General features: G+C 41.6%; 1 protein-coding gene and 1 non-coding gene across 18 annotated transcripts; both read right to left on the bottom strand.

The window, feature by feature from the left end:
• Window positions 1-51: 51 nt before the first annotated feature.
• LOC125766462 (uncharacterized) lies at window positions 52-27,619 on the bottom strand. Of its 17 annotated transcripts, none has more exons than XM_049432441.1 (6): window positions 26,399-27,619; window positions 24,384-24,839; window positions 5,135-7,082; window positions 1,864-5,059; window positions 1,640-1,788; window positions 52-913 (listed from the first exon to the last, which is right to left on the bottom strand). In XM_049432441.1, exons 2-6 carry the CDS (start codon window positions 24,407-24,409, stop codon window positions 482-484), a joined length of 5,751 nt encoding a protein of 1,916 aa, XP_049288398.1. In that variant the 5' UTR covers window positions 24,410-24,839; window positions 26,399-27,619; the 3' UTR covers window positions 52-481. The 17 variants fall into 17 exon arrangements, with proteins under 17 accessions (XP_049288398.1, XP_049288399.1, XP_049288401.1 ...); XM_049432442.1 differs by having other exon boundaries at window positions 26,425-27,619; XM_049432444.1 differs by having other exon boundaries at window positions 24,384-24,725; window positions 26,425-27,619.
• Window positions 1,069-1,141, bottom strand: Trnaa-agc (transfer RNA alanine (anticodon AGC)). Its single transcript has one exon. It is a non-coding gene; the product is annotated as a tRNA-Ala (tRNA).
• Window positions 27,620-27,629: the final 10 nt, after the last annotated feature.

Here is a 27,629-nt window from a genome sequence, read left to right as displayed (position 1 = left end):
GCGAAACGAAGCCGCTTATTAGTTTTCGTATGAAATAATTTATTTCGTTTAAATACACATAAACAGGTGCGTGTGTTCAGAAGCGGTGTCGACCTTTTTTCTATTGGATGGTTTGCAACTATCTTAACATGTTGGATGCAAAGTCTTCAACAAGACGTTGATTTGAAGTGATTACTGGCCATACATTGGAAGACTCTGCCGATACTATTACCGATATGCGTAAATAAATATTCTTCATATGCAGCGATAATGTATTTAAATATGTGTGCGATGTAAAGGGGCAACTTCGTAACTTCTAAAAGATCCATAATAAAACAGATTGCTATTGAACCCGCTTCCACGGGATCGTGGTAAATATAATACTTGATGTTTGTAGATTAAAGAACATTTCCGAAAACATGCATTGAATCGTTCGAAACCCATGAAAGAGTCGAGTGTCTTAATTTGTTTATCCTTTTCTTGAAACTTATATACAATATTTCTAAATAAGGCCCTCGTTTACTGCACTGTTTGCATCGGTTGTAGATACGTGGTTTTCCTCACTGCTCACCACTTCTGCAATTGATGGACACGACAATTCACAATCGATCGGAGATGCGAGTGTAGCGAATTCTGCTGTTAACGTTTGTGAATTGAGTTTCGAACACTTTTCGAGAAACTTTGCCTCGTCGTCGGTACATTCGGTGCTTGCGAGAGGTGTTGTGTGCAGGTTTGGAAAGGTGAAATGATCCTCGCCTTCATCAATCTCCTCCTCCTCTTCTTCCGCATGGTAGATCTCTGTGGCGTAAATGTCGTATCCGTACGTATCGAGGAACTGTCCTTCGTCGAGTGGTTCGACCAGCTCCATGTTCGCTCCCATATGGTTTAATCCTTGGCAAAAGTCATCGTCGATGTAAAGATCTTCGGTTGATTTCTAAAATTAATGTCAAATGTGAATTAGATGTCTGATACTAAAATAGAATGAGTTAAAACTTAAACCGTGGTTCTGTTCTTATTGAAATGTATTCTTTGGATAAATAAAAAAGAATATTTACCCCCCAAAGATTCCGGAGATTCCTGGAAGTAGGTTGGAGATGCCGGGTATCGATCCCGGTACCTCTCACATGCTAAGCGAGCGCTCTACCATCTGAGCTACACCCCCTTGGTGAGTTAAACACTTCTGCGCGTGTTTAAAACACAATCAATTGACCTACTTTCCCATATCGAACCACCACTGACCGTATCTATCAAGGTGTGTCGTTGAAAAGTCATTCACCATGCTATGTTGCACTGAGCTAGCATAAGGCCGAACCCCACCCCTCCAATGAATGAATTCGGTGGACTGCATTCGCGATCATGTCCAGTTGCGTTCATTCCGAATGTTGATCGACTTTTTTTTAGCACGAATTGAAATTGGGAAGGGTTAACGAAATCAGTGCGAGAGCACAGCCGCCGAAACGCCTGATTTAATATTTACTTAATAGGACGCGTTTTAATTCTCGATCTCGTAATAAGATCATGTTTCATCGCGCAATTCTCGATCAGAAATAATTAATATATTTATAGTTTCTTAATTATTAGATGCGGTTTACTATTTGGTAATAAACAAACAGATTTTTAATTTCAAACATCCATTTCAGCCCTGTGCACAAAGACTTACCTGGAATGGAGTCATCGAATGAAACCGGCTAGCCATAGCACTGCCAGGTGTTGGTGTCAACGGGGGCTCGAACATGGATACGAAGCTTTCTCGCGGGAAGTTCATCTCACCGAAGGCGGCTGTCATACCGATCCGGCTTCCGGTAGGGACTGTAAGATATAAAAAAACAAAACAAATGAGAAACTCACATATTGGTTAAACAATATTCTCTTCCAATAGCCTACCATTAAGCCCTTCGGTCGGAACCATCGAATTGCCACAGTTGCAACACACAAAACGTTCGAATCGGTTCGCTGCACCGGTGGCAATTTGATGCGTACCAGAACCAACGAACACTGGTGTTCCAGATCTTGCATTCGGATCGTTGCTAGACGATTTCGTTGCCGGATCTTCCGGTGTGATCAGTCTCAGTTTAGAAAAGGCACGCAACAGCTCATTGCCACAAGAGTGTCGAACCGCGCCTAGTCCACATCCCTGTCCGGTGCCAGTTGGTGTGATACAGCCAGATGACGGAAGATCTACATCGTCCAGATTGGCCGAGTTTGGCCGTGAAGAAGCTGGACTAATGTCTGAAGCACGGCGTGATATTTTGCGCATGTTTACCGTAACGCGTGTGGTTAGCTTCTTCTTTCGTGCACTTCCTGGTGGTATGGCCGTTGAAGTGGCAGAAGTTGTGGTGGTGGTCGTTGACGCAACCGACGGTTCTGCAAACGTTGCCAACCGCTCCGTGCTTGACACGATACTCTCTCTGTAAACGGTTTGCTGATGGTGGATGGCCAAATTGTTTGCACCGGCGTTGAGTGCCTTTCGGCGAAGGAATAGTTGGGAGTTTGGCGCGAATGTTACCGGGACGTTAGACGGCACGGGAATGCTGTCCATTTCCGCTGCTTGTTGTACCTGAATCCTGGGTCCTGGTGGTGGTATTTCCTTTGGTTTCGATTGTGAATTGGCCAGCAGTATATTCAGATGAGATACAGCTGAGATCGGCGAATCCGTGGACGCTGGAGGTGTTGGAGGAGGAGCAGGAATTGGCATTGATGGAAAATCAACCTTTTGAGATATTGATTCCTTCACTTCCCCGTCATCGGTTTCCTTCGCGGCGAATGTTTCCTCCGCTTCGAGCGTCTTTTCTAGTTCAAGGACCTTGGTAGGAACAAGTAAGTTCTCCTCTACTACCAACGATTCTTCGGCGCTTTTTCTTGAGCATACGTCATTGGCCGGTTTTTTTCCACTACCCTCCATCTTTCGTATCGGACTGTAATCGAATCCAGTTTTTTCAAACGTCGTTTCAATCTTTTTTATTACGTCTCGGACCGATGAAAGGTGAGCGGTTACAACACTCAAAGAATCATCCAAAGATCCTCCAACATTCACGTCTGGCTTCTGTGCTTCGGAACAGCAAGTGTCCGATGTTGTTTCTTTCGTATCATCCGATACCGACAGTTGGCTACGTTCGCAGATTAGTTTCTCCTTTTTCCATAGCGTATCCTCGAATGGTGAGCCTCCGTTAACAATCAGCTTCGGTGTGCAGTTCTTTTGCACCGTAACTGAAGTGAGCGTCTCTGGAGTGCGCGTAATGTTGACGCTTATGTTGATGCGTTTCGGTTTAATGTCCTGCAGTGATGTGGAACAGTTTAGATTAGTAGAGGTAAGAAAAGAACCACTGCGAGCTGCCAGTTCCGCGTTGAAGAAGGATTTGCTACGGCAATCCTCCGGTGTGACGGGTAGAGATTCATCAGTAATCTTTAGCTTTTGATCAGATAGCCAGGCGTGCTTTCGTATTTTGTTTTTGCGTGCTATCGGCGTGTCGGGAAGGGTAAAATCACCAATCGTGAAGCGGAATGAGTTGTTGAGCTTCGGTGTAATACTACGGCGTCTTGTACCTGGCGAACTGTCGCAAGATTTCGACGGATGATCGCGTTGCAGTGGTGTACCTTTATCCTCGGAATCGCTACAAGATGGTCGAATGGGCTCTGGATTAATTTTCGGCTCATCGGACATTGCGTGTGCTAACGAACTGGTAGAAGAGTTCGCTTTTTGCAGTTCGTTAGAAACCATGAATTCTGTGTTCTGTTTGCAACTGTTTATCTCCTCACCATCTGGTTCGTTTTGTTCGATGAAGCTCTTGTTAAGCTGATCCTTCACGTCGAACAGCTCCTTGGCTGCCTTTTTATTTGCACGTGGTGGTTTTTTATGCTTCTTAACCGTGCTTGTTCGATCATACACTTGCTTCGAGGAAGATTTTGGCGAAAGGAACTTATTGTTAAAATCGAAGATTGTTTGATAGATCGCAGAGTTCGAAAGGCTAAAGGTTGAGCTGAGTGGGGACTTTTTGTCGACAGTCTGTGCACGTTCCTTGCCACTTATATCCGACCATCGTTGACCGTGGTGCTTTGGTGGTTGCTGCTGAGTGGGTGCTTTCGTTTTGTTGATATTCCTGATCGGTTTTTTTGGAAGTTGTTTTGGTGCCTTGGTTACCTCCGTTTCCTCGGTGCGGAAGTAGATCTTATCCGCTTTCTCAATGTGTGCACTCTGCTTCCGAACGTCATTCAGTTCATTTTTCAGTCGCACCTCAGACGAGTTAACTCGCTCTTCGTAATCTTCTGCCAACCAATCGTAGGTGCCATTCTTCTCCATGCCCAACTCTAGCAGCAAACAGTCGAGAAGATCAACCACGTTTCCTATAGTGATTTTTCTGCTATTAAGATCACCAAGCCCACCTTCGAAAATTTGCCGGAAGCGTTCGCAGCGTTCCTTTTCAAACATTGGCAAAGGGAGATCGCCAGAGGTGTGTAATTTCTCTAGCTCTGCTCTGTTATACACAACAAATGGTACGTAACCGTTGAGAATTTCCCAGAGTAACAAAGCTACGGAGTAGACATCGGTGCTCTTGCTTGGATAGACAAAGCTCGCCTTCGGAATGAGCAGCTCCGGTGCTACGTAGTAGAACAGTGAAAACTTCTCCCGGTACTCCTTGCAGTAGGGTAAGAATTTGCTTGCCCGACAATCATAGCCCGAACCATCGCCGAACGAAAGCTGCGCACCGTGTGGTTTGGATCGGTTTTCACAAATTTCCGACGACAGCTTGCGATACTTGTCACGGAGAAAATGTTCATCGTTCTTGATCAGCCGTGCGTAGGTAGTGATCTTCTTTAACTCGTCGTTCTGGGAGGAGGTCATTGAGTTACGCGACGAAGATGTACTGCCGTAACGATTCTCAATTTCACGCCGTACTTCATCGGAGGAAGCATCCGTAGTCAGTTCAAACGAGGTTAGCTTGACGGAATAAGGGTAACGTCGCATCAGGATGCATCCGCTGGATATGTTGGAATGGATGTAACCGCACTCTTGCAGATAGCAGACGGCGGATGAGATTTGCTGGACAACAGTGATAGCATGAATCAATGATAGTCTTTTGTTCTGCAAAATGAAAAGAAAAACAAAGGCTATTAGAAATCTATCTTACAAGCATTCCCGTACAAAGGTTTTTCTTACCATCTTGTGAATATAATCAAAAAGCGTAAAATCGAAAGGTTCCAGCAGTAGCGTTGCCTGGTTAAGGGCCGAATCGTACGATACAGCCATCAGTGTTGCCATCGTTGGATGACGGACCTGCGACAGTACCTCAAAATCTCGCCGACATGCTTCCTCTGCAAAGTAAAGGCTCCGTTCCGTGTTTAGTGAGTACTTGCGCAATGTCACTGCCACTCCGCGGAACAAACCGCAGGAAAACTCTAGCGGGCAGGCAAAAGCACTGCGTAAACTTCCCACACGGTACCGCACCTCATTCGGGAAGCAAGTCAGCAAATTGCTACCGATACTGCGCCGGAAACATTCCAGCAAATTTCGCTCGGTGTAGCGGGTCTGCAAAAAATCATCTGACATCTGGATGCTTTTGCTCCACTTCTGCAGCGAATCCAACTCCAGCAGAATATCCTGCGGATCGTCCTGCAGGGCCAACTGAACCAGCTGTGTATCGATCGCTTGCTGTCGGCTTTGCAGCAGCTCATCCTCACGCTCCATTTCCTGTTGCAGCAGCTCGTCTTCATCCTCCTTCAGTGTGCTCGCATTGGACCGATCGAGATCGGTAATAATACGTCTAGATCGGCCCTTCAGCACACTGATCGGTTCGGTAATAATGCTGCTAGACTCATCGTGAAAGGCAGTCGTTTGCAGAAACTGAAAGTTATCGTTAATCAGCTGCTCACAGTTACGTATCTCGGCCAGTGTGTCTTGACCCGGCGTAAGCTGCTTGCTGTTATTTTGTTCCGGCTTAGTCTCAGCCGTAGTGTCCGCGTTATCGCTGAACGGTAGTGCATAATCTACCAGATCTCCATGTTTGTTAACAATCGTTTGGTAGGAGAGTGATTTGTGACGCTGTTTGGCAGGGGTTGGCGTAGACTTTTCGGCACTTTTAGGTTTCATCGAACCGCGATAGGCACGGGAAGAGATGACGTGTTCGTCGTAGGCGGAGGATGAATTTAGCTCGTACTTCCGATAGGACCCGGTCAGTGGTGAATCCGAATCACTTTGCTGACGCTGTTTCGGTAGACAGTTGGACAGAGGTACAGATGGTGTCGCTGTCAGACCTGCCACGGGAGGTGCCGGTGCAGGTTTGTCTTTAAACACACGTGAACGGTTTTTAAGATTGCTTTGCTTCTTTGGCGTACCGTCCGTATACGGGCTTGCGTTCGCTTTGTAGAACAGTCGTGGGGGACTCTGCACCACGTACGAATCCCCAAACGTACCGTTGATGTGGTGCGCTTCGAATTCGGCCACTTCGTTCTCGTAGATCGTGTTGTTCGGTTTCGGAGTGGTTGCCTTAGAACGCTTTGGTAGCCGCTCCCTTGGTTCCGAACCAAGCACAGCCGGCAGTGACAGTCGCGTATCGGACGGATTGGTATGATTTTTCTCGATCGCTTTGGACCCGTTGTTCCACTGACTGTTGGAGTGCTGAGACGCGTTCGATGATGCGTCGGTAGGGATACGATTGATGTTGCGATAGAATTCTACGGAGCGCTTCGGCTTCTTCGGTGCCACATCGGTTAGCTGTGGCGAAGGTGTAACTACTGGAGCCACTGTCGAGGAGCGATGGTGCCGGGTGTATCGTGGAGATTTCGGTACTTCAAATCGGCTGGTGCTACGGTTCAGTATCATCCGCTCGTCCCGGGCCAATTCGATGTCGGAGCTGAAGTCACCATCACAGTCACTATCGTCATCATCGGACGGTTCCTCCTTGATGGTACCGTGAGCCAACAGTGATATCCGTGGCGGAAGTGTTGCATTCACTTGGCTGGTAAGTGTTTTCGGGTTTGCCTGTATATCGCTGTTGCGTTGCTGTGTTCGCCATTCATTGAATTTAGCCAACGCCTCCAGGTAGGCTAAATCTTGCACTTGACCCACCTTCGGAGGAGCACTGTCACGCCGTCGGTGACGCTTGTCCCTGCAAACATGAAGAAAGGGAAACATTTTAATGAGTTATTACCTTTTCATTAATTGAGGACCTTTGGTTACGAACAATTAAATAATTTTCATCAATGAAACCTCCGTGGTCTATTTTGTAACAAAGAACTATCTACACTATGACTCTACGGTGGACTAAGGTAACTAAAGTAAATCTCTCCAACTACTACTGCCGTTGAAATATTACCCACGTGTCTTAGTATCGTTGTAGCTATTTTCTCACTTGACACCTTTTTGTACTTGTTTCCCGGAACATACATGTCCCAGATACTTCGTTGTTAACGCCCCAGAGAGGACTAGTGCAAAAATGAATCTCACACAAAGGGTAGCAATGCATCAGTTTCACCTCTGGTCTGGTTAGTAAAGAAACACAAAACTTCTGCTTTTGTTTTTGCTTTAGATTTCATTACATACATTAAGACTAAGTATTCATTCGTACCTTTGTGATAATTTTCGTCTTGTGAATGTTTATTAAATTATACGCTTGATGTGAGAAAAGGCGCAGCAAATGTTTTCGCATACTTGCTTTAACAGCGTCTGTTGGGAAAACACTGACCGGAACGAGCACTTCTCGGTCAAACATAAGCGAAGTCTCGGGACGGTAAGACGTACTTATGATATAAACTGAATGATGAATGAAAATCGCACCACGGCTGAGTGTTCACGTCCAATGGAAGTGTTTTCTTGACATTTTTTAATTTGCCCCCCTGTCGTCTACTACACAGATTTGTAGTAATAAAATTGCTCTAATGTTTCTATTGTATATAAAAAAATAACTGCAGCTTGTTGCACCCACAATGCTTCTCGAAGGAAACGTTAGAAAGTGACAGTTTGGATGAAAAACCGATACGAACCGATTTTCACACTTTCCTTCAGCTTAGGCTTAGTTGATATAAAACAAAACGAATGCTGGTCACGAAAAGGCAACCGTAAATCTTGCATGGATGAAAGATAGCAAAAAAAAACCTCTCACCAACGATGCCGAACGATTAGTTCAGGGAATTTTAGCCAGCAAAACAAATATAACTTCACAAAGGTGCCGCCTTGAATCTGGGCATAATTTGTGCGCTAGTTTTTATGCTTCAATTTCCTCAAATATTGTGACAAGCGACAAATGATCTTCATAATTCGTTGAGCTTTCATCTGCGCGTTAGTGCCGGATTGTGCCGAATAAATTGTGCCCAGGATTAAACAAATAAATGAAACTGTTCCGTAACGGAAAGTGTAAACTGGGAAAAAGAATAAAGATACTTTCTTCGGGAAAAGGAAAAGTTTCAAGTGGGAACCAAATGAGATGAATTTATTGTTCCAAGCTTAACTTTTATTTGAGTGGAAATAAGACTATTTGTCAACAACTTTATACTGAGCAGTACAATATCAGAAAAATAAATTTGTTTTTTTCTTTTTAAAAAATAAATTTGTAAATAAAAGTTTAAAAAAATAAAAGGAACAAATATAAAAGGAAAAAGAGTTTAAGGAATCAATCTTTCAGTATTTTCCTTTAAATTCGCTATATATTAGAAATAACGTTTGCTCGTGTCGAATTTTTATTAGCCTTTTTCCCATTCGTTCCAGCTGCATTGGCCAAAAACCATTTTCCACCTTTCCGTTTACCAAACCGGGACAGTTAAGACGCCATTGCATTGGCCTGGTATTACACCTTCGAAACCCAGTAACAACGGCACAAAAAACAGTGTTTAATTGAAAAACAAAGGGAACTTCCCTCCACTCTTTCCAAGTTGCCGGACCACCCCCCTCCCCTTTCTAAGGGTAACTATCCCCAGCAATATTAGTCTTTTTCCGCGGTGCCTCCAACTCGAATCGGATTGAAGTGATCCGCGTGCAAAATAAATTGCAGCTAGCTAGAGACCTAGTTGCACAGGTGGCACACGCGCCCAGAACACACCTTCCCCTAAACCGCAAGCGTGAAAATCGCCAGTATAAACGTGATTAATTTTCACGCCCTCATTGGTAAATAAAGGCGGCATCACGAGGGAGTGCGAGAGAGATTGAACTGCATCAATCTTTTGCTCCGGCCAAGATCACCAAACGATCGTGCGGACACGACGGGGAAAAGGGGATTTATAAACTGACCCACACACACACGTGTTAGCTGGACCCTGTGCCGTGTATACTTCTTCGTCCGTGTGGATTTGTTGTTTGTTTGTTTGTTTGTTTTTTTATTGATGTGTTACACTCCTCGCTCCGTTAATGAATTGCACCCGATTTTCATGGTTTTCACTTTTTTCGCCTTTTCCTCATCCGCAGATGGTGGGGGAAAATTGGCAGCAAAGGGTGTTGGTTTTTTTTCCTCGCACCCGCCACTCCGTCTAGCTCCGTCATCACTTTCTTCTGTCGCATCATGCAGAAAAATCTTTCGAAACATTTATCTTTTTAAAACGATTGTTTCCATTTTCTCTCGCAGTACGAAGTAACGAATGTGTTGTTTCTTCTTCTGGTTTTCTTTTTTAATTTTCCGCAAAAATGTACACCTTCTGCACCAGATTAAAACCGTATCCCATCCGTCTCATCCATCCGGTGCTGGTCACTAGTAGCACAAACGCGACAAGAAGTGCAGGAAAAGCAACCGGTAAGAGTTTGCGCAAACCGGGATGGTGTTGTGTCCGGCGAACTGTGAAGTTGACGAGCTCCATCCCTCCTCTCGGCCTGGGGGGAGGCCGTAAATTCATTTTGACAGGAAGCTGCATTTTTGTTGGATTGAATGAAGCGCTGACTGCAAGACGACGCGTGTACGAAGGTGGCGTAGTGCAAAAGCACACGCACTGGTACGCGCCGATTGGTTAATGAGTTTGAGCGCGCGAGTGTCAGAGCCTGCGCGCGTAATGAGGATGGTAAAGTTTGCATTAAATGGACAAGTTGGAAAACTTAACTACACCTGTCGCGGTGTGTTGAGCAACACCGGCAAAGTTGCAGGTGAGAGTGGAAAAGTCACGGCAGGAAAGTGAGATGATAACAATCAGGGAAAACATACATGAAAATGTTTTTCTTCTGCACTGGAATGAATGGTGAGTGATTGTAGTGTTGTAACTGGCACAGAGTGTTAAGCTTCAGTGACTAAATTCGTTGCAGAGTAAATCATTTGCAAACAGTTTAAATGTTTTTGATAATAAAAAGGGCTTTTGCTGACTTTAAACAACGACAAGCATCATCATATAAATAAGCAAAAAGTGTATTAATATTGAAATAAATAATGCAATACTAAAGGAATGCAATATAAATAATATTCTCACTGGAAAGAGTGAAAAAATATAAATTATAAATAATAGACAGAAATATTAAGTAAAGCAACAGAAACATATATTTTAATAAAAAAATAGCAAAGTAAGAAGAAATTTCATCAAGTTATAGAAATAAGATGCAAGTAAAAGAGAGTGATACAGATACAGAGAAGAAAAAAAATAACAAAGAAAACAATTGAAAAACGACATTTTCCTTATCTTTTTTTAAGATACAAGGAGTGTAAAATCAAAATTATGTTAAATATAGCTTTATGATAGTCATCATTCTTCGCATACTTAGCGCATTAAACATTCTAATTGCTGTAATTAAATCTGGCAAAGTTTAACTAGTCTTCGGAAAGCACTTCTTGACCTGGTAAAATACAAATATGGCTTACACATTTTTCCCAAACATCCAAAAACATTGCGGGTGCGTGTTTGTCCGGCGTGTCAAGCAGCCAAGATGAAGAGGACACATTAAAAGGCGGCAAAATTGTTACCCACAACAATGGTACGACGATGATTAACATCTCGACACGCCCGTATACAACAATGATGGACACGTTGGAAATCTGCAGTCACGACGGCTGATCAAGATAGACCGTTCATTGTCACCCGTCAAGGGGACATCTTTATTTCCTTTCCGTAGAAAAGTGGAGTGCCACGATAAACAGCCCACAAATTTTAACACCAACTTGTCGGTGGCCGAAAAAATGAGATGATTTAATTTAACTTTCCATTTCATCGGCTGGGAACGTGGCACGGCCAGGTTTTTGGGGGAAGTAGTAATTTAGTGAGTAATGCAGTGGCTGTAAGTAGGCGCAAGGTGTCGCGATCGTCTACTTAGTATGCGTGATCGTGCGCTTCCGGAAGAGACACTGTCGATGTCGTAAAGATGTCCATAAGTTTTTGAAAACCTTGTTGAAAGTGACATTGCTAAGATAAGTAGTGAAAATAATAATTCAATCTCTTGATCGCACAAAAGTAGTGCTACCACGCTTTTTTCTCTATTAAAATGCATAAAAAAGATTAGAAGCGAAAGTAAATTTTACGACGAAACGAACGGAAAAGCCAACAATCGGCCTGCCCTTGGAGACGTGTGGAATTGTTACATTGAAGCCAACGGTTGGCATTCGTGAACTTGCCACGGTCAAGTCACTTATCGATGCAATTGTGGATGCTTGAGCCGCTTGAGTTGCTCGCGACCTCGAAAACGTACTGTCAAGTAGAATTTTCACTTTTTCGATTAATGTCAAACCAGTTCAGGTGTAATCAATTGCGCCCAAAAAAACGCTTTAGATGGTTATAAAGAAAAGTCTCTCAAAAAAAAAGGGGAAAAACTGGAGAAAGCTTCGATGTGAGTGAAATGAATTTTCGGTAAACCGAGCGTTTCATCGGTCATAAAAAGTACATTTGAACTGACTTATGAATCGACACTGATTAATGTGAATTCATTTGCTGTACACACTCAATGATTGGAGATCCACGGAGCTCCACCCAACAACGTCGTTGCACAAATGAAGCTGTAAAATTCATCACCGCTTCAGTTTGTTCGATCGTTTATGATTTATGTTGTACGAAGTCGAGCAAGCGAAATGAAACGATAGAAAATTAACAACTTTAATTATTATTATTATCATTCCGTCCGCATGTGGAGACACACTCGCCAGCCATAAAATTAGTACACGATTAGCAAAGTGATTTTCATAATAAACGATACCGATAATGAATGAAGAGCACCATACAACGCGATTGATACATTATTTTTCTGAGCAGATGAAAGCATCATTTCGAACGGAAATGATTGGCGGAAAGTGTGAAAAAGAAAAACAATTTTTTTCTGATGCATACTTTTTTGCCGTTGGTAAACCGCACCATGAAGCTTACGCACAAATTGATAACCATTCAGAAGACGGTTAATTGTATGAGAAGAAAACAAAGGCAACACAGGCAAGCAGGGTAGGAAATTATCACATTTTACACTCATTAAGCAACCATTTGAACGATAGGAAAAAACACGAAATCGAATCCCCCCCACTCTTGGCTCAAATGGAGCGCATCGTGTAACATGCAGGTGGAAGCGAGCAAACTGTCACGCAATTGCGGAAAAATCGCACGCATGTGTATTTTTTTTCTTGCCTCACGGTAACTGACCAACGTGATGGAAATGGACGTGTGTTGTGTGTGGCGTTAAGTAGAAGCCGATTGCATCTTTTTAGTTTATTTGTTTTTTGTGAAGTTTTGTTTGATGAATTGTGCGTTAATGCATCTTCTATTATCTTAAAACTAACAATCTCAAAACAAATTTCATGAAGAAAAATGTTAATAACTTGTATGTTACAATTTTATTTTGTGGTATAACTTAAGTATTAAACAATCAATATTGATTTGAATCATGTTTATCTTGGTTTTCTTATATATTTTATAAATTACATATTATCCACATAATATTTCCATTGCTCTATGTTATGTCTCGGTTAGGGAATTTGTGATGTATCAAATCCAGGACAAATATTCAAGATACAATAGAAGAGTCATTAGCTGGAAGGACGGCCCAGATGAGATTTGATACACGGTCGTCCGTTGTGAAAAGAACAGCGCCCTTATCACATACACCACCGGGTCGTTCCACTGCCTATCCCGCCACGGGTCAATAAAGTCAAGGAAACTCAAAAATGGCAGGTCAAGATTGGTTCAGTTTTCAGTAAGCCTCCACACAAAATTAAGGTTTCAGTTGTCTTGATTTATAAAAAATAGACAATCAATTGTTTTATAAAATATTTTCTAAGAATAATCACTATCGAACTAATTAAAAACCTCATATAAAACATCATGTACAGAAACATTAACGAAAGGATTAATTACTTGTGTAGTACAGGAAAAGGAAATCCTGTTTTTTGCATAACTTTTCTTTACGAAAAATTTTCTGTTCCATTCGCTTTCGCTTGCATTTTAAAATGCATCACAAAATCGGATGAAAAGCTATGCAACCCGGTTTCGGAACAAGGAAAAGTTTAAAGATTTCCTCCGATATGTCTTCACCTTCCGCTCACATGGGGTAAGCACACACACACACATGCCGCACTAGTGACTTATGGAAAATGATTTAGTCGGCTGTTACTTTCCCACACACACACACACATCCCCAACACAGGAAGGGTTCACTCGGTAACATGTAGTGCGTGTAATGGAACAACTCTCGCGGCAGCTTTTGACTGTATTTTAGCAATCCTAGCCCATATTGTCGGGTGGTACATGAAGCGTTCATATTTCGATCGTAAAACTCAGATCACCTTTGCAGCATAGCGAGCGAGGGCGGGAAGAAAGGCAAACCGTTGAAATGGGGGTGAACAAATAGCAAAAAAAAAGTGAAACGTCAAAAAAAAAAAAATAGGAACCGAACAGATTCTTCTTGCTCCGTGTGCGTCGTCCGCAGTAAAGTGAATTGCTCTCGAAAAAAAAGGGAAAATCGTACATTAAACATATTTCCGGTGGGATTGAGTTCACACGAGACAGTTGAAAATGCGACTAAACGGTAGCACCCCCTGAACCGTGTCGAGATCGGTAAAAAAAGCAGAAGCGCAACTACGCATAGACGCAACGGGAAATTAACAACAAAAAAAAAAACAGAAAAACAGAGTAACAACCACTAACTCGGGAAACAATAATTTCTATCGATGCGAAAACAATGGCGATGCTTGAAATATGTGGACAAATATGCACAAAAATGTGCAGCATCTGTGTGTGTGTGGGTGTGCGTGTGTTTTCCATGGGTAGGTAAAATAGTTTTCTCTTGTTGTGCATTCAACCCCCCCCCCCCCCCCCCCTTCCTTCGAAGGATGCTAACAGCCAGCCTCCATTCGTAGCTCCCCTGAAATTCCTTTCACGAAGTCTTATTTTCCATTCTTTACTGTTGCGGGGTTTTTTCTCTCCAACCCACAATCGAACGCTTCCGCGAAGAAAAAGCTTTGTGTGTTCCCATTTCGTAAACCCTCGTTCTGGCCCCTTTTCCTAAGAAAAATTGTGTCTGCTGCTGTAGGGAAATCTTTAGTAAAGACCGTCATTGCAAAGCGTTTAACAATCGTTTTCGGAACTCGTAAAATAAAAATCTGATTAGATGTAATTGTATTTGGTATTGTTTCTCAGCCTCTAAGAGAGAGATTTTTCCGGTAGGTTCCCGGCTAAATGGGAAGGTTAACCCGTCTGACATCTGACCGCATTTAGGTAGCAAAGGGTCACCATTAGATGCGTACCAGATACGCGCCCAATCCCACGACATGTTTTTGCTTTCGCATCGTACTTTGTTTTCCTTTCGCACCGACACTAACTGATGCCGATCGTTCGTACTGTAGAGCTCGGAGCAACCGATCGTCCTTTCGGTGACGGTTGGATGAAGGGTCCAAGCATCCGTTATTTTTCCGCAAATCTTTCGACAGACTTCCCAAGACTCGTACAAAACGGTTAATTCACTTTGACCGGCTCGTTGGCATCTTGATTAATTAAAAGCATGTTGAACGCTGCACAAACGAAGCCACAAGAGACCCACGGCGCGACAACAGCTTTTGCTGGTAAAAAAAAACAACAATTTTGCTACTAGTTTTTCCCGTGAGCATTAACCAAACCCGTAAGTGAACCACAACACATGGCTATACACCGGCGGGTAAGTGTTGGGAAGGTAATTTTCACTCGTATGAAGCCCATCGCTCCGGAACGATGGTGAACGTTTCGCTACCGCACCGGAAGTAGCTAACGAAGGTGACATTAAAAATGCGTTTTTGCTGGGTAGTTGAGCTTTTTTCTGTTGCTTTAGTCGCAAATTTTTATTGCCCATTAAAGGGAGCAAACGCGATGACAAAGTTCTGCTACTGGTACGGTATGACATCATGGTAACAACAACAAAAATCCCGGTTCATTGACGGTTTGAGAAAGTTTTCCGGGTTCGTCGCTTGTTGCAGTCTTTTGATTTTTTCAACCTTTTTAAGCGATTTTAACGCTAACATGCTGGGTTAAAAGTTGTGAAATTAAGCAAAAAAAGTAACTTTCGTTGCGTATTATACATGTAATAATCAACAACAGAATATATCTCTTAAATAACCATTTTCTTCATAATTCATTGGTAAAAAAAGAGCAAAATGTTCCGTTCTATAAAGTCCATCACTTTCACTCGCACAAAGCATCACACTTAAAGGTTAAATCATGCTAAACTTAGCTAGAATATGCAGTAGAGATTACGTGTTAAGCAAAGTTTCGTGCATCGTGATCCGGAAATGGTGGGTTTCAGATCGTGTCAAAAACTTCGCTCAATAAAGCGGCTTTGGTAAAATTATAGCTCATCCTCCTGTAGCACAATGATTTATGGTGTCATATGATTTGTCAAAAACCATCACCGTCCATCCACCGTCCAATTCAGCAAAGCGCTCAACCTGTCCTTGATAGACGCTCTCTTCGCGTGGACACACTTCAGCTCCCTTCCCGTTTAGCTGTAGCGCTCATCATTTATTGCTATCGTTTCGATCACGTCGACTGCGCTTGAAGATGAAAGCTCACGCTTGCGGTGATCGATTCCATTTGTTCAATTTACCATTTGAACTTTCGCTGTCCAAAAAAAAAAAAAAGCCGGACCCCGTTCCTGTTCGCTGACCGGTAAAGGTTACGTGGTTTTTAGATTAACTAAAAATAAAATGCAAAACCATGCTCAACGAGCTGCGTCCAGCTGGAAAAAGGTACGGGATTCGCTTTCAAACCGCGATCGCGACAGATGGAAGGGTGGTAGAAGACAGACGGAGGTATAATTTTCACACTTTTCCACACGATCTGACCCGCGATCGCTTTTGGGGTAAATTACGTTTCGCGTTGATTGTTGAATTTTCAACCCGATTTGGTTGGCCTCGTGCGATTGTTTTTCCTGCACTTCTCGGTATTTACTATGGTGCCATGTGCGCCCCTGTCATCGTGAAATGTGAAATGAAATTGCACCAGCTGCAAGTGAAACAAAATAAAACAATGCGGCAATGTGCAGCCAGGAAAGACTGTGACTGTGAAGGGGGGTTGGGGGTGGTTTGCCTGTGTAGAACACACACACACACACGACGGTTCTCTGCAAAAGCGATATATTGCTCTGTTTGCCATAAACAATCCGATTGCACCATCACGATGGTGCTTGTAATGGGCGAGCGTTGGGGGATGGATGTTGAAAACGATGGCACTCAATGGTGATGATCGTCTGTGCCTTCACAGCTCGTTTTGTTTGCATGAAGGTAATTTGATCGGAAAATGGCTTTATTAGGCAAAGCAAAACAAAAAATACTGCTCACTTAATTGCATAAACCAAGCCTGGGCCAGCTTAGGCCCCGGCCGTGGCTGATGGAAATTGAATATCAGGCACACAATTGATCGTAGACTTCGCTTGGTTGTGAAGTTTTCAACGATTACTGCTTCAGCGATTAAGAGATGTAAGGAATAACTATCAAATAGGATGAAATGATGTTTGACATATTAATTAACTAATAAGATATTTTAATTTTATTTTTAGAATACATTATTGCCAACTTAAGGAAACAAGCAAAATAATCTCCATAAATAATACGTTTTTTATTTATTTTAAAACAACGGCTATTCATTGTATTCTTAGCTTCATTATGGCTTTAGCAAATACTTAATTAAATGTCCCACAAAAAGACAAAATGGACGTCAGAAATTTGTAAATAATTTTCTGCAAAAAAAAATCTAAAAATGTGTGAAAAACATTTTTAAAAAATACTGTGAATATACAATAAAGTGGAAACCAAAACCTAATAATTATATATTTGCTGATACTAAATCATTTCAATAATATACATATTAATATTCCGTGCCAATGTAAAATTAAAAAAAGCTATAAATTTCTGCCACTCGCAGCCATCCATCTTCAACGCAATAGAGTCACAAAAATGAACCGCACGAATAAAATTTCAACGCTTTGTAATTTCGCATCGTTTACTTCCGTTGCGCTTGCAAAGGCAACACTTTTTTTGTGCTGTGTGGCTTTTTAACCATTTCGGTTCAGTGCGCTTGTGTCTTTTCGGTGAAACATGATGTGATCTTAGAAAAAAAGCGCAACACAACCGTATCCATAATGCTCGAAAAAGCCATATCTCGTCCCTTACCGCCAGCCAGTGTTGTGTTCACTCTCCCAACACTGATTTACTTTTGTGGTCGTTCCGGTGAAAATTCCTTCTATTTCTTCGTGTGACCTTATGCGGCGTTGGGCAAAGAGTTCTGTGCCCGGAGGCGGCTTATTGCGTCGCAGTGTTTTTTTTTTTTCTTATAAGAAGCGCAAATCACACTGTAAACGATGGTTCTAATTGATGTCAGTCACAGAACATGAGCCACCTTGCGTACGACCGTTCGTTGCCATTCTAAAGCGGAATTGTGGCAATCGTTAGCTCGGTTGGATGTTGCCGTATAAACCAAAAGCGCTAGAGCGGAAGAAAGCTCCGGATGCGTCAGCGAACCGCAGCTCCACCTTGCAAGACGCTTTACCGGAAGCCTTGCTTGGGGCTGTAAATTGTGGGCTGACTGGGTGGCGTTTCACCTTTTTGGGTGTCTTGAAACAGGGAAAATGAACACAGCCACAGGCCGAAACAAAGACGGCCTCTCGAACAGTGTGTGTGTATGGCGAACAAGGGAATGGGCACGATGTAGGTGGAATCTTGCACCATTCGGAAAGGAAGTATGGTTCACCAAATTTTGCCACATGCTTGGATCGCTTAGATCGTACAGCGTCGTCCATGAAGCCCCAACACCCCCCCACGGGTGGGGTTAATGGAAAATGAGTGTTTTGACCATTGTCGCCATCCATCCACTGTAGACGTTACAATGTGATGATTGGTAATCGGATGCAACAAACCTCAAAACCACCAAACGTATGTTTGTGTTGTGTAAGGTAGTAGAAGGTAACCAAATTCATCACATATCTTGACATAAAGAGCAGATGCAAACTGCATGAGTGCAGTTCCTTTTGCTGCGGGTGCGAATAATTATTTTACCGTTTGCTAATTGATTATTTCTCAGACTGAAAGTTTACCTGTGGCGTTTCACCATTAAACACTGCCTTTAGGCTTTGATCATAAAAAAATATTTTGCTTGAATAATTACTTAAACTTTCTGCATCCATTTTGATTCTTTTTTAGTATTTAAGATTCTGTCTAAACAGACTTCATTTTTGTGACATGACGTCTAAGAATGCAGTAACTTAAAGTGCCTCAATGAAATTTATTGGATCTGAGACGAGTTGTCGAATTGAAGAACTTTTATTTGATAGACGTTACTTAAACGGTTGTATATCTCTCGTACTTTCCTTTTTCTATCTGTGTCCTTAAGTACTTTTTTCTATCTTCATATGGATGGACATGCTCGTGATGGACATGCGCATAAATAATAGGACAACGAGAAGAATTGCGTACTGGATACCGTTCAATCTAACACCTTTTCAATGCTGGACGAAGCTCATGTTTCAATGGTTACTGAAGGTACTGAAAATTTTAAAGATATTTATCAAATACAGTTAAAGTATTTTTGACGATTATTAAAGTGTTTGTTGGGTTGGCTTCTGGTGGGGTATGTGATACCGGCCCCAGTCTCTACACGGCAGGAGACAGTATCAACCGTAGCGACTAGGACAAAGCCACCTCTCTTGAGGTTTATAGTGCCACATAAGAAGAAGAAGCATAAAGGTGAAAAACATATAAAATTAATGAAAAATGGGTGTTGAAAAGAATTTAATCTATCAACAAAAATAGTAAAGTTGTACACAATTTACTGCTCTAAATTGCATTGAACTCCAGGGACAAATTAACTGTCGCATTACACCATCACAATAGTTCTATTTGCAACAAAATCTCGCTTAAGGTGCTTAATAAGGTCTCTGGATAGCTCGATCAATGTTGATATAGCTCCATCGCTCCCTAAGTACACTCATGGTACACATGCAGCAAACAAAAACCATTCAACAACACACTTGCATTGGGCGACAATCAAAGCACGAACACCATCACAATGCAAAAAAAAATCGCTAACAACCTTCTGCAGACAATTGTTGCAGATTTTACCCACGAACTCGACACACACCGTAAACGGTGCGGGTGTAATATTTACGCTGAAAAATTTGCCCACAGCCAATGGTAGCATTTTGGGGGTTGGAAATGAAAACTGGGCAGGTCATTTCCCTGGACTCGTTACACTTCCCTGCACGTAACGGGGCAAGCGAATGAAAAGTTCTAAAAGTTTATCGTGAGCGGGTGCGGATGGCAAGGCTAAGGGCTTGTTACGCCACGGAAACAGGTACCAGATGGTCCGATATCAGCTCATTGTGGTGTCCATCGTTCCACTCACTAGCACCGGCATATGGACGGGTTGAGTGTGTGCACGAACCGGTGGACTCGATAGCGACAGGCCGTCGACTGCTGTCATCATTCTATGGGTGGGGATGGGCCCAAAATCACACAACAAATATTCTAACCATCCAGCCATAAAATGCATACATTTGTGACTAATGCCCTGGGCGCAGATACCGTTCCTAGCGGCGGACGGCCAACCCATTGCCGCTGCAAGCAAATTCTGCTGCCGACCTCCGAACGACCAATTGGACTAATTCTACGCATAGTTCCATGGTACATTTGTTACGCATCGTCGCACACGGCTTCCGTACCGAACCCAGACGTCGCGAATGGTGCGATGGTATAAATTAAACCTCAAGTCCTGCACAGGTGTGACAGAAGCGTACCAGCAGTAAAAGTACAGGTGACGAACCCTAATGAAGCGATGCAGCAGTAGGTGCACGCGACAATATATTTATTTGTGAAATATGTTTCCATTACACAGAGCGATAATTAACATCGCAGAACGCTAAAAGGATTAAAACTCTATTGAAATAAGTATTACATGTCATAATACAAACTTTTATGGTTAGTATTATAGCATTGCTTAGAAACAAGATTTTTATAATTTTGAGATTAAACACAACAAACAATTCATTTAGCAAAAAAAATAAATTATATTCAAAAACTCACCGATACACCCAAACAATAAGAAAAAGAAAAGATCTAATTTAATTCTTAATTTCTTATCTTATCATCAGTAAAAGATATAAAAAATAATGTTTTATTAACACAAACAAAGAGAACAAAAAAATGATTAACACTAGAACTTCCGGATTTGTCATTTTGACTGAAAAGCTCTATTTTCATCACATTATTTTTTGAAGTTAAATAATTTTAAGGAAATTGAACATGAATTTTACATATAAATTCTATAGAAATAATTCTATTAAACAACTTTTCAAACCTTACCACGAACGAAAAACGCTTAATAGTTTTAGTGTTAAGCATTTTTAAAGAAAAAATAATTTATTGTCCATACAACTAAATACTGATGATGATGAGTGAATATGATTTTGTTGCCATTCAAAAATATTAGCTTTTTGAATGAGAAAAAACAATCTATAAATTGTTGATATGAAATCAGCTAATTCGTACAATCTTGCTTTGGAAAGGTCTTTTAAGAATGTGTTTGACGATTTCCTTCAACACTTCATCACAATTCTATGATTTATCGTGTGTAAACCGAGATCCGATCCAATGAAACACTAACCACCCATCTCCAGGTGACATTTATCGGGTAATACAAAAACACACAAGTGAAACATAACTGTCGGAAAAATGAGCAACGCAATTCAATAGCATCTATTATTCACAGGATAGATTTCCAATTTTGACCATTCTATCTACTCCGCTTTACCAGCCATCGAACAACGGGCATGAGTTATTGGCCACCGCACAGTGAAGGTCAATTCGGATCGGATGACAACATAAGCGCCGGAAATTGATCCGGCACCCCCGTACGCATGAATAATGCTCGAGAGCTTTTAGTTCTCACGAGCCGCCGCGAGGGACTGTTTCTCCCGTACACATTGCGTGATTTTCAAAAGTGTAAACAACGTGTGTATAATATGCCCAACGGGAGGGAACACGGTTTAAAAACATAATTGTCAACAAAAAAAAACTTCGGACAATTGCCCACATTTGGAGGGTTTTGGGTGTACCCGTGGCACGTACGGAAAAAGCGAACTGGAATCGAATCCACCAACAATTGAAATTCCAATCCCAGGCGTAGAAGGTTGGTAAAAAAATGGCGCAAAAACAACCTTCGCCGAGGTGTGGCTGGGAAATTATGTTCTTATGTTCGTTCTTTTATTTTACATTCTGTACCTGTTTAACAGCCCCACAAAAAGCTAAAATTGTTTTACCATCTGGGTGCGAGAACAAAACACCAAAAAACACCCTAAAACAGCACCAGTGTGAAAATCGTAACAGATTTTGTGTGATTCCGGTTGTTCTGGGCCGGAAATCGGAAATCCTCCTTTTGTTGGATGGAAGGGAGATTTCTCCCCATTATGGAATCCACCATCCACAGCAATGTAAAACGTGGCACTGAAGAAAATTAGTGCAACTTTGTGCGAGAACAGCACAAAGTAATAGCGAATAGAACACTCTCTGAACACCCAAACGGCAGCATAACGGATTCGGTAAAAGAAAATCGATCGCGCGAACGGAGAGAATGGATCGAACTGCCGCCCCCCAAGAGGGAAGGAAGAGGGAGGGAAACCGCCACGGTGAAAGGTATTAATTGAAAAGCAACTGTACCTGGAGTTTGGGCAGATGTTACGGATGAAATATTAAATCAATAAACTCCGTTCTGGTGCGGCGAATGGTTCGGAAGGAACAGTTCTGGGGGAAAAGTACGCGAGCTGGGTCGCTGATCTGCTGAACGTGATCATTTTTAACCTGATCGACAGCATTTTGGGGCAGAATTATTTTCCACTCGGGGTAGAGATAAATCCCGTACGAGAACACTTTACTGGATGATCTGACAGATCTGATGATCTGGGAGTGTTCATTAATCATAATCCCTTTTGTTCCTCCCGACATTCATGCTATGCCATGCGATCGTTAATTAAAGCATAACGAAAAGATTGTAGAGCGCAGACAAGCGAATGGGTACCGTTTGAGTAAAAAAAAAAATGGAGACCAAAGCCTTTGTATTTGTTTTGGAAAATGTTTATGTGATTAGTTAAAATTTACTAGAACGTTGTTGCAAAAAATAAACAACGTTAGTCAGCCGTTCGGAACGGGGTTTTTCTATTGCAACAAATATCATCAAGACGTTGTTGGGTTTACAAGAAAGTTTCCAAAGTTAAACAAAAAAAATCGAAAATATTAAAAGAGAGTATATTACGCTTTTTTTGCGTTAGCAAATCTTTCTAAATCCCGAGCCAAACAAGGGTCAATTCATTTCATTGGTGATACGTATCATGGGATATTGAAATGGTTTAAAAGAAGTGATCATGATGTCAAAAATAAGCTACGATCTGGAAAGCAGAAAATGTTTGACGCCGCGAGTTTGAAGGCTTTTTTGTGTAAGGATTTTTTAATAAAATAATAAATTGAAGATTTTGAAAAACAAATTAACGAACTGCTCTTTAGGATATTCTTTACACTGAAAAAAAATCACATAACTAGCATAAATTGGTACATTGGCCAACAATAGTATCAATGAATTGTAAAATTTAAAAAAAGAATTCTCAAAAGTTAAACACAAGATGGACAATTACAATTCCGAAGAGGTTAAACAAGTTGTTTGCATATGTTCTTCCCGAGTTGTGAGAGTTACTCTAGCGTAACAGATTAAAATAAATAGTAACAAGGGAGGAATTTTAAATAAATATGTTTGGTTTTTTCTTCCTTTGCATGATCGGAAGGCGATTGTGTTCCGTACCGTTAGTTGCGCAAATAAATCGTCACTGTTCAACACCCAATGGTGCCACCAATTCACCGAGCTGGAAACGATCAGTTGACCAAACGAAAAACGCTGGCCAATACTTGCCATTTGCACACATGCAGCAGCACGGGCTGCATATCAGACAAACCGCACGGGGAAAATTTCCGTCGATGTGCGCCGCTTGCGCTCTAATTCGTACCATTCTTCGCAAGTCGGCAGCCAAGAAGTACCCGGGGCCAAACCAACTGCGCGCCGTATGGTTATCTGGCGTGCTCGGATGCTCATAAATCATACACCGTTCGGAAAAATGGACTACCGTTTCGACTTGCTTGGTATGTGGCGGATGTTTTCCGGGTGGAAAATGTGCCTGACTGCTCTCGATAGCCGTCGGACTGAGAAGAAGATAACTGTTTGCGTTGGGACACAAAAGCTTGGACGTGTTGTCCAGTGTACTTGATAGACAAATTGGCACCAAACGACATTGAACAGTAATTGTACCGTATTTGGTTTACAAAGCGTATGTCATAATTCACACGGGCCTGTGTTGAGGTGGAATGTGTATCGTCTTTGCAATAAATCTGTTCACCTGTCAAGATAAATAATTGCATTATCTAAATCACCGGATGAACTTCGTTTTCCAAGGATTTTTAGATAAATGAATGATGTAAAAGGATGCTTCTTTAGATAGCGCAAAACAGCGTGAAACGATCCAATAATAATCTAATATAAAAAAACGTTACAAACACATTTAATCTGTTTTACCGAATCTTAACTAATGTGCGTAAAATGCAGCTGAACGGAGTTGAGAGCAAATTGTGACATTGATTTTCTTCGTTCACCTCGGCCAATTCGCACTAAAAGGAAGTTGAAACCACAATGAGAAAAAAACACGACATTAAACAAAATAAAAACATGCAACAGACACGGTAGAATACACAGAACCCATCGGACCGTAACATAAGTTAAATGTTTGACTGAAAAAAGGCGCCTCCTTATACACGTACCAGCGAAAGGTGGAAAGAAAATTGTTTTAAGAAGATGGCCGGCAACATTCTTTTCGTGTTGTTTTAGGAAGACACTTGAAAAAATGTCCAAATTACTAACCCACTACTAGAAACGTTTAAAAAACCTGCGCCCCAAGGTAGATAGTGACCTTAAAAATAAAAACCCCCCTTTTACCTTACAAAAATGTGTTCGGTTTTGCGTTTTTGTTTGACGGCACTTACTTTTTGATCCATTCAAGCAGTCCCATCCTGGGCCGCCCCGTTTCGCCGAATTCCGAATTGTCGATGGGTCGATGCTTCAACCACTCAACCACGTGTCACACAACAACTGCTGCTGCTGCTACACGTGTTCCGCGCTGTTCCGTTTCCGGCGCGTGGCGTGTGTAATCACGGATTTTTCAACAACAACAGCAAAAACACTTCAAAATTAGCCGCAGGGCCGCTAAGATGTAGGTCACTGCATAGATTCGATCCGTTTTGGGACGTTCTTTGCTGCTGTTTTGTCGAATGTTCAGCAGCTGGATGTGGTTTTTTTGTTTTGGGAAAGTGAAAATGATGCACGCACTTAAAAATTATTTCCAAATTAGTTTTCACCGGAATTTTCAACGATTTGTCCAGTGGAAAATGTAATCGGGGTTTTTTAAATGTTTCGAAATTATCTAGACTTTGTTTCACTTTCTAATAATGTAAATAACGTGATGTTGTTAAAATAAGGAAAATTATTGTTTGAATGAAAAAATAAGCGACCAAAATGATAAGATCTTTTATCAAAATTTCAAAATTGAAAAGTGAATTTAACAAATAAGTAATTCTATGTATAATGTTAACGAATTTGAAGTATCTGTAAACTATTTTATCTATCCAGATGATTGTAATTTTTGCTCTTTCAACATCTTTGTATTTTTTCATGCTCACCATCTCGTTTCATTCTTTATTTTACGTTTTTTTCTACTTAGTTTTATTGATTACTTCTTTCTTATTTGTTGGTTAATGTTTTGCAAATTTATCTTTTTTTGTTCACATTCAGATCAGTTCTGATAGTATAATCGGTTGTGTATTAAGTCGACCAGTAAAAGATCTAAGAAACCGCATAACAGTTACAAAACAAAAGCTAACAAACACAAGAGCAAACAAAGAAAAAAAAAACAATCCAAATGACATGTAATCGGCATTTTTCCGCACGTTGAACGATGATCGACATCATTGCTCATCCCCCCCGGTTAGCCATATTAATATTGGATAATTGTAGAGCATTTCCATGTTTTTTTTGGACTATTTCTACATGCTTATGTGTGCGTTCTCTTAAACAAAAAAGTGAGCGTGTGTTGCCGAATGTGGTGCTATGTTACGGAAAACCGAGCCGGAACAAGCTTTCGGTTTCGGCCCTAAAATGATTCCGACGGGGATCGGATGCTTTAAAAAGTGAATTATAATTGGTGTGCGCGTGTTTACGCAGACCAAATCACAATGCAGCACACCACACCAAACAATGTCCACTTCCTGGTTCGGCCATTTCTTGGCACGGTTGCTTCTCCAGCATCTTTTCTCCCATCGATCGATCGCAACACACGCGTACCACGCGCCGCACACAAACAAACCCCCACGGAACGGAGGTTAATTTCTGCTAAAGAGGAAACGATCCAAATACCATTTTTTCTCTGTGTGTTTAAGCATCCAACCATCCCCGGCGGTTGGCGGGAGGAAACAAGCGGAATTTAGAGGCGAACGAAAAATGTGTGCAAAATCTCACTAATGGCAATAAAATATTTTAAATCGAGCAAAACCGCCCGGCGTAATCGATCGCCGTGGGATGTTTGTGAAAAAACTTCAAAATAAATGGTTTTGCAAATCGGCCAACTCTTTGCAAAACCGTGCAAGATCGAATGCCGAACGCGATCGAATTGAGTAATGGCTGCCGATCATCGTCCGTTTTGTATAAGGGGAGGGTATAGGGGAGAAACGTATAATGAGACGATTACGAGACAGTGAGGATGAAGATGATGTTGGTGATGGTGATAATTAAGCAGATGCGATACATTCAACGCAAATGATATACGCAAAACTTCCGAATTCATAGTGGTGGTAGAGGAAGCGCTATTGCGGCACGTTTAGGGGAATCAAACGCAAACTGAACGTTCCCGACTGATAAAAGTACTATCATCTGGTAGAATAATCTTGATTTACTGTTTCATTGGATGTCACTTTTTTGTACACTCAGCTAAATCACTATGAAGTACCTTCCTTAGTACCCTCACATACATACATATTTTATAGATCACAATTCCAAATTTACTCTTCTATACGCACTGTCACTGTGTAAATTCGAATCCAAAATGTTGTTTCCTTTCCTTTAACATAATAATTTCTAAAATATTACGACATTTCCAATTACACACATGTAGGTATAGCTTGTACTTTAATTACACCAATCTATCTTACACACGCACTAACGCACTGCTATCAAAAGGGCCGGGAGCACTGAACACTGGACACAGGGAAGGATGATCGAATCGTTCCCGGCAAACCTCACATTCTACTCTAACACCCGCGGCAAAGATATATACGCACGCACACACTGTTACGCAGCTGTAAGCCTTTTTTTGCTACGAGCTCTCTTCTCCGTGGGCTCTGCGTGGACTGATCCGATGCAGCCAGCAGTTGTTCGGCGAATGGCGCCTGGTTGATGGTTGCGATCGCTCGGCACCTGTGTGTTTTTTTTTTCTTCACTACCAACTGTGTGCCTATGGTAACCTTCTCCATTGCTTACGCAGTTTTGTGGTAGCATGGTACCGTTGCCTAGCAACGTTGTTATTTCCACTGTCTGTGTCTGGCTTTCTGTGTGCGTGATCTTCTTTGCCCTGCAGTGTTTACGGATTTTTTTTTGTATTCTTTGTTGCGGTCCGCGAAAACAATGTTGTGCGTTGGATGAATTCAAGTTTCCACTCGGATCTATTTATTGTTTTATGTTTTATTTCATTTTGTTGTTGTTGGTGTAGTTCAAATGCTTATATAATTATGATTAAATCATATTTATAAATCACTTGTTACTTTTATAAATCGAACTTTTTTAAATTGTATGACATTGAAATTCGTCTAGCAATGGAATGTTTAACCGTTCTGATTGTTTACTTCTCATGTTACGCATATCACCATCACTCTTACTTTTCACATGCCAAGAACCGGCGCCTAGCCAGTACGCTATCAAATTTCCATCACTCTTCTCACGATCCTCGATACGCACACTTTACTCGGAGGGTGAATTTCCCGAACCAGAGCATTTTGGCCCTCGAGATGTTTTACCGGGCGAAACAGATGGAGCAATTGAGCGAGTCGAGTGGTCGATATCGAATGGATCATTTGGGTGTTCATTTTGTCCAAGTTAAGCTTAATCGTTTTATAACAAATTGTTACAGACAAGGTTTATTGTTAAATCGTGCGAGATCCATTACGGAAGTGAACGGAAAGAAC

This window comes from Anopheles funestus, chromosome 2RL (genome assembly GCF_943734845.2).
Source record: "Anopheles funestus chromosome 2RL, idAnoFuneDA-416_04, whole genome shotgun sequence".
Classification (NCBI taxonomy): domain Eukaryota; kingdom Metazoa; phylum Arthropoda; class Insecta; order Diptera; family Culicidae; genus Anopheles; species Anopheles funestus.
The sequence above is the reverse complement of the archived record's forward strand: the minus strand, read 5'-3'. Positions and strand labels throughout refer to the sequence as shown.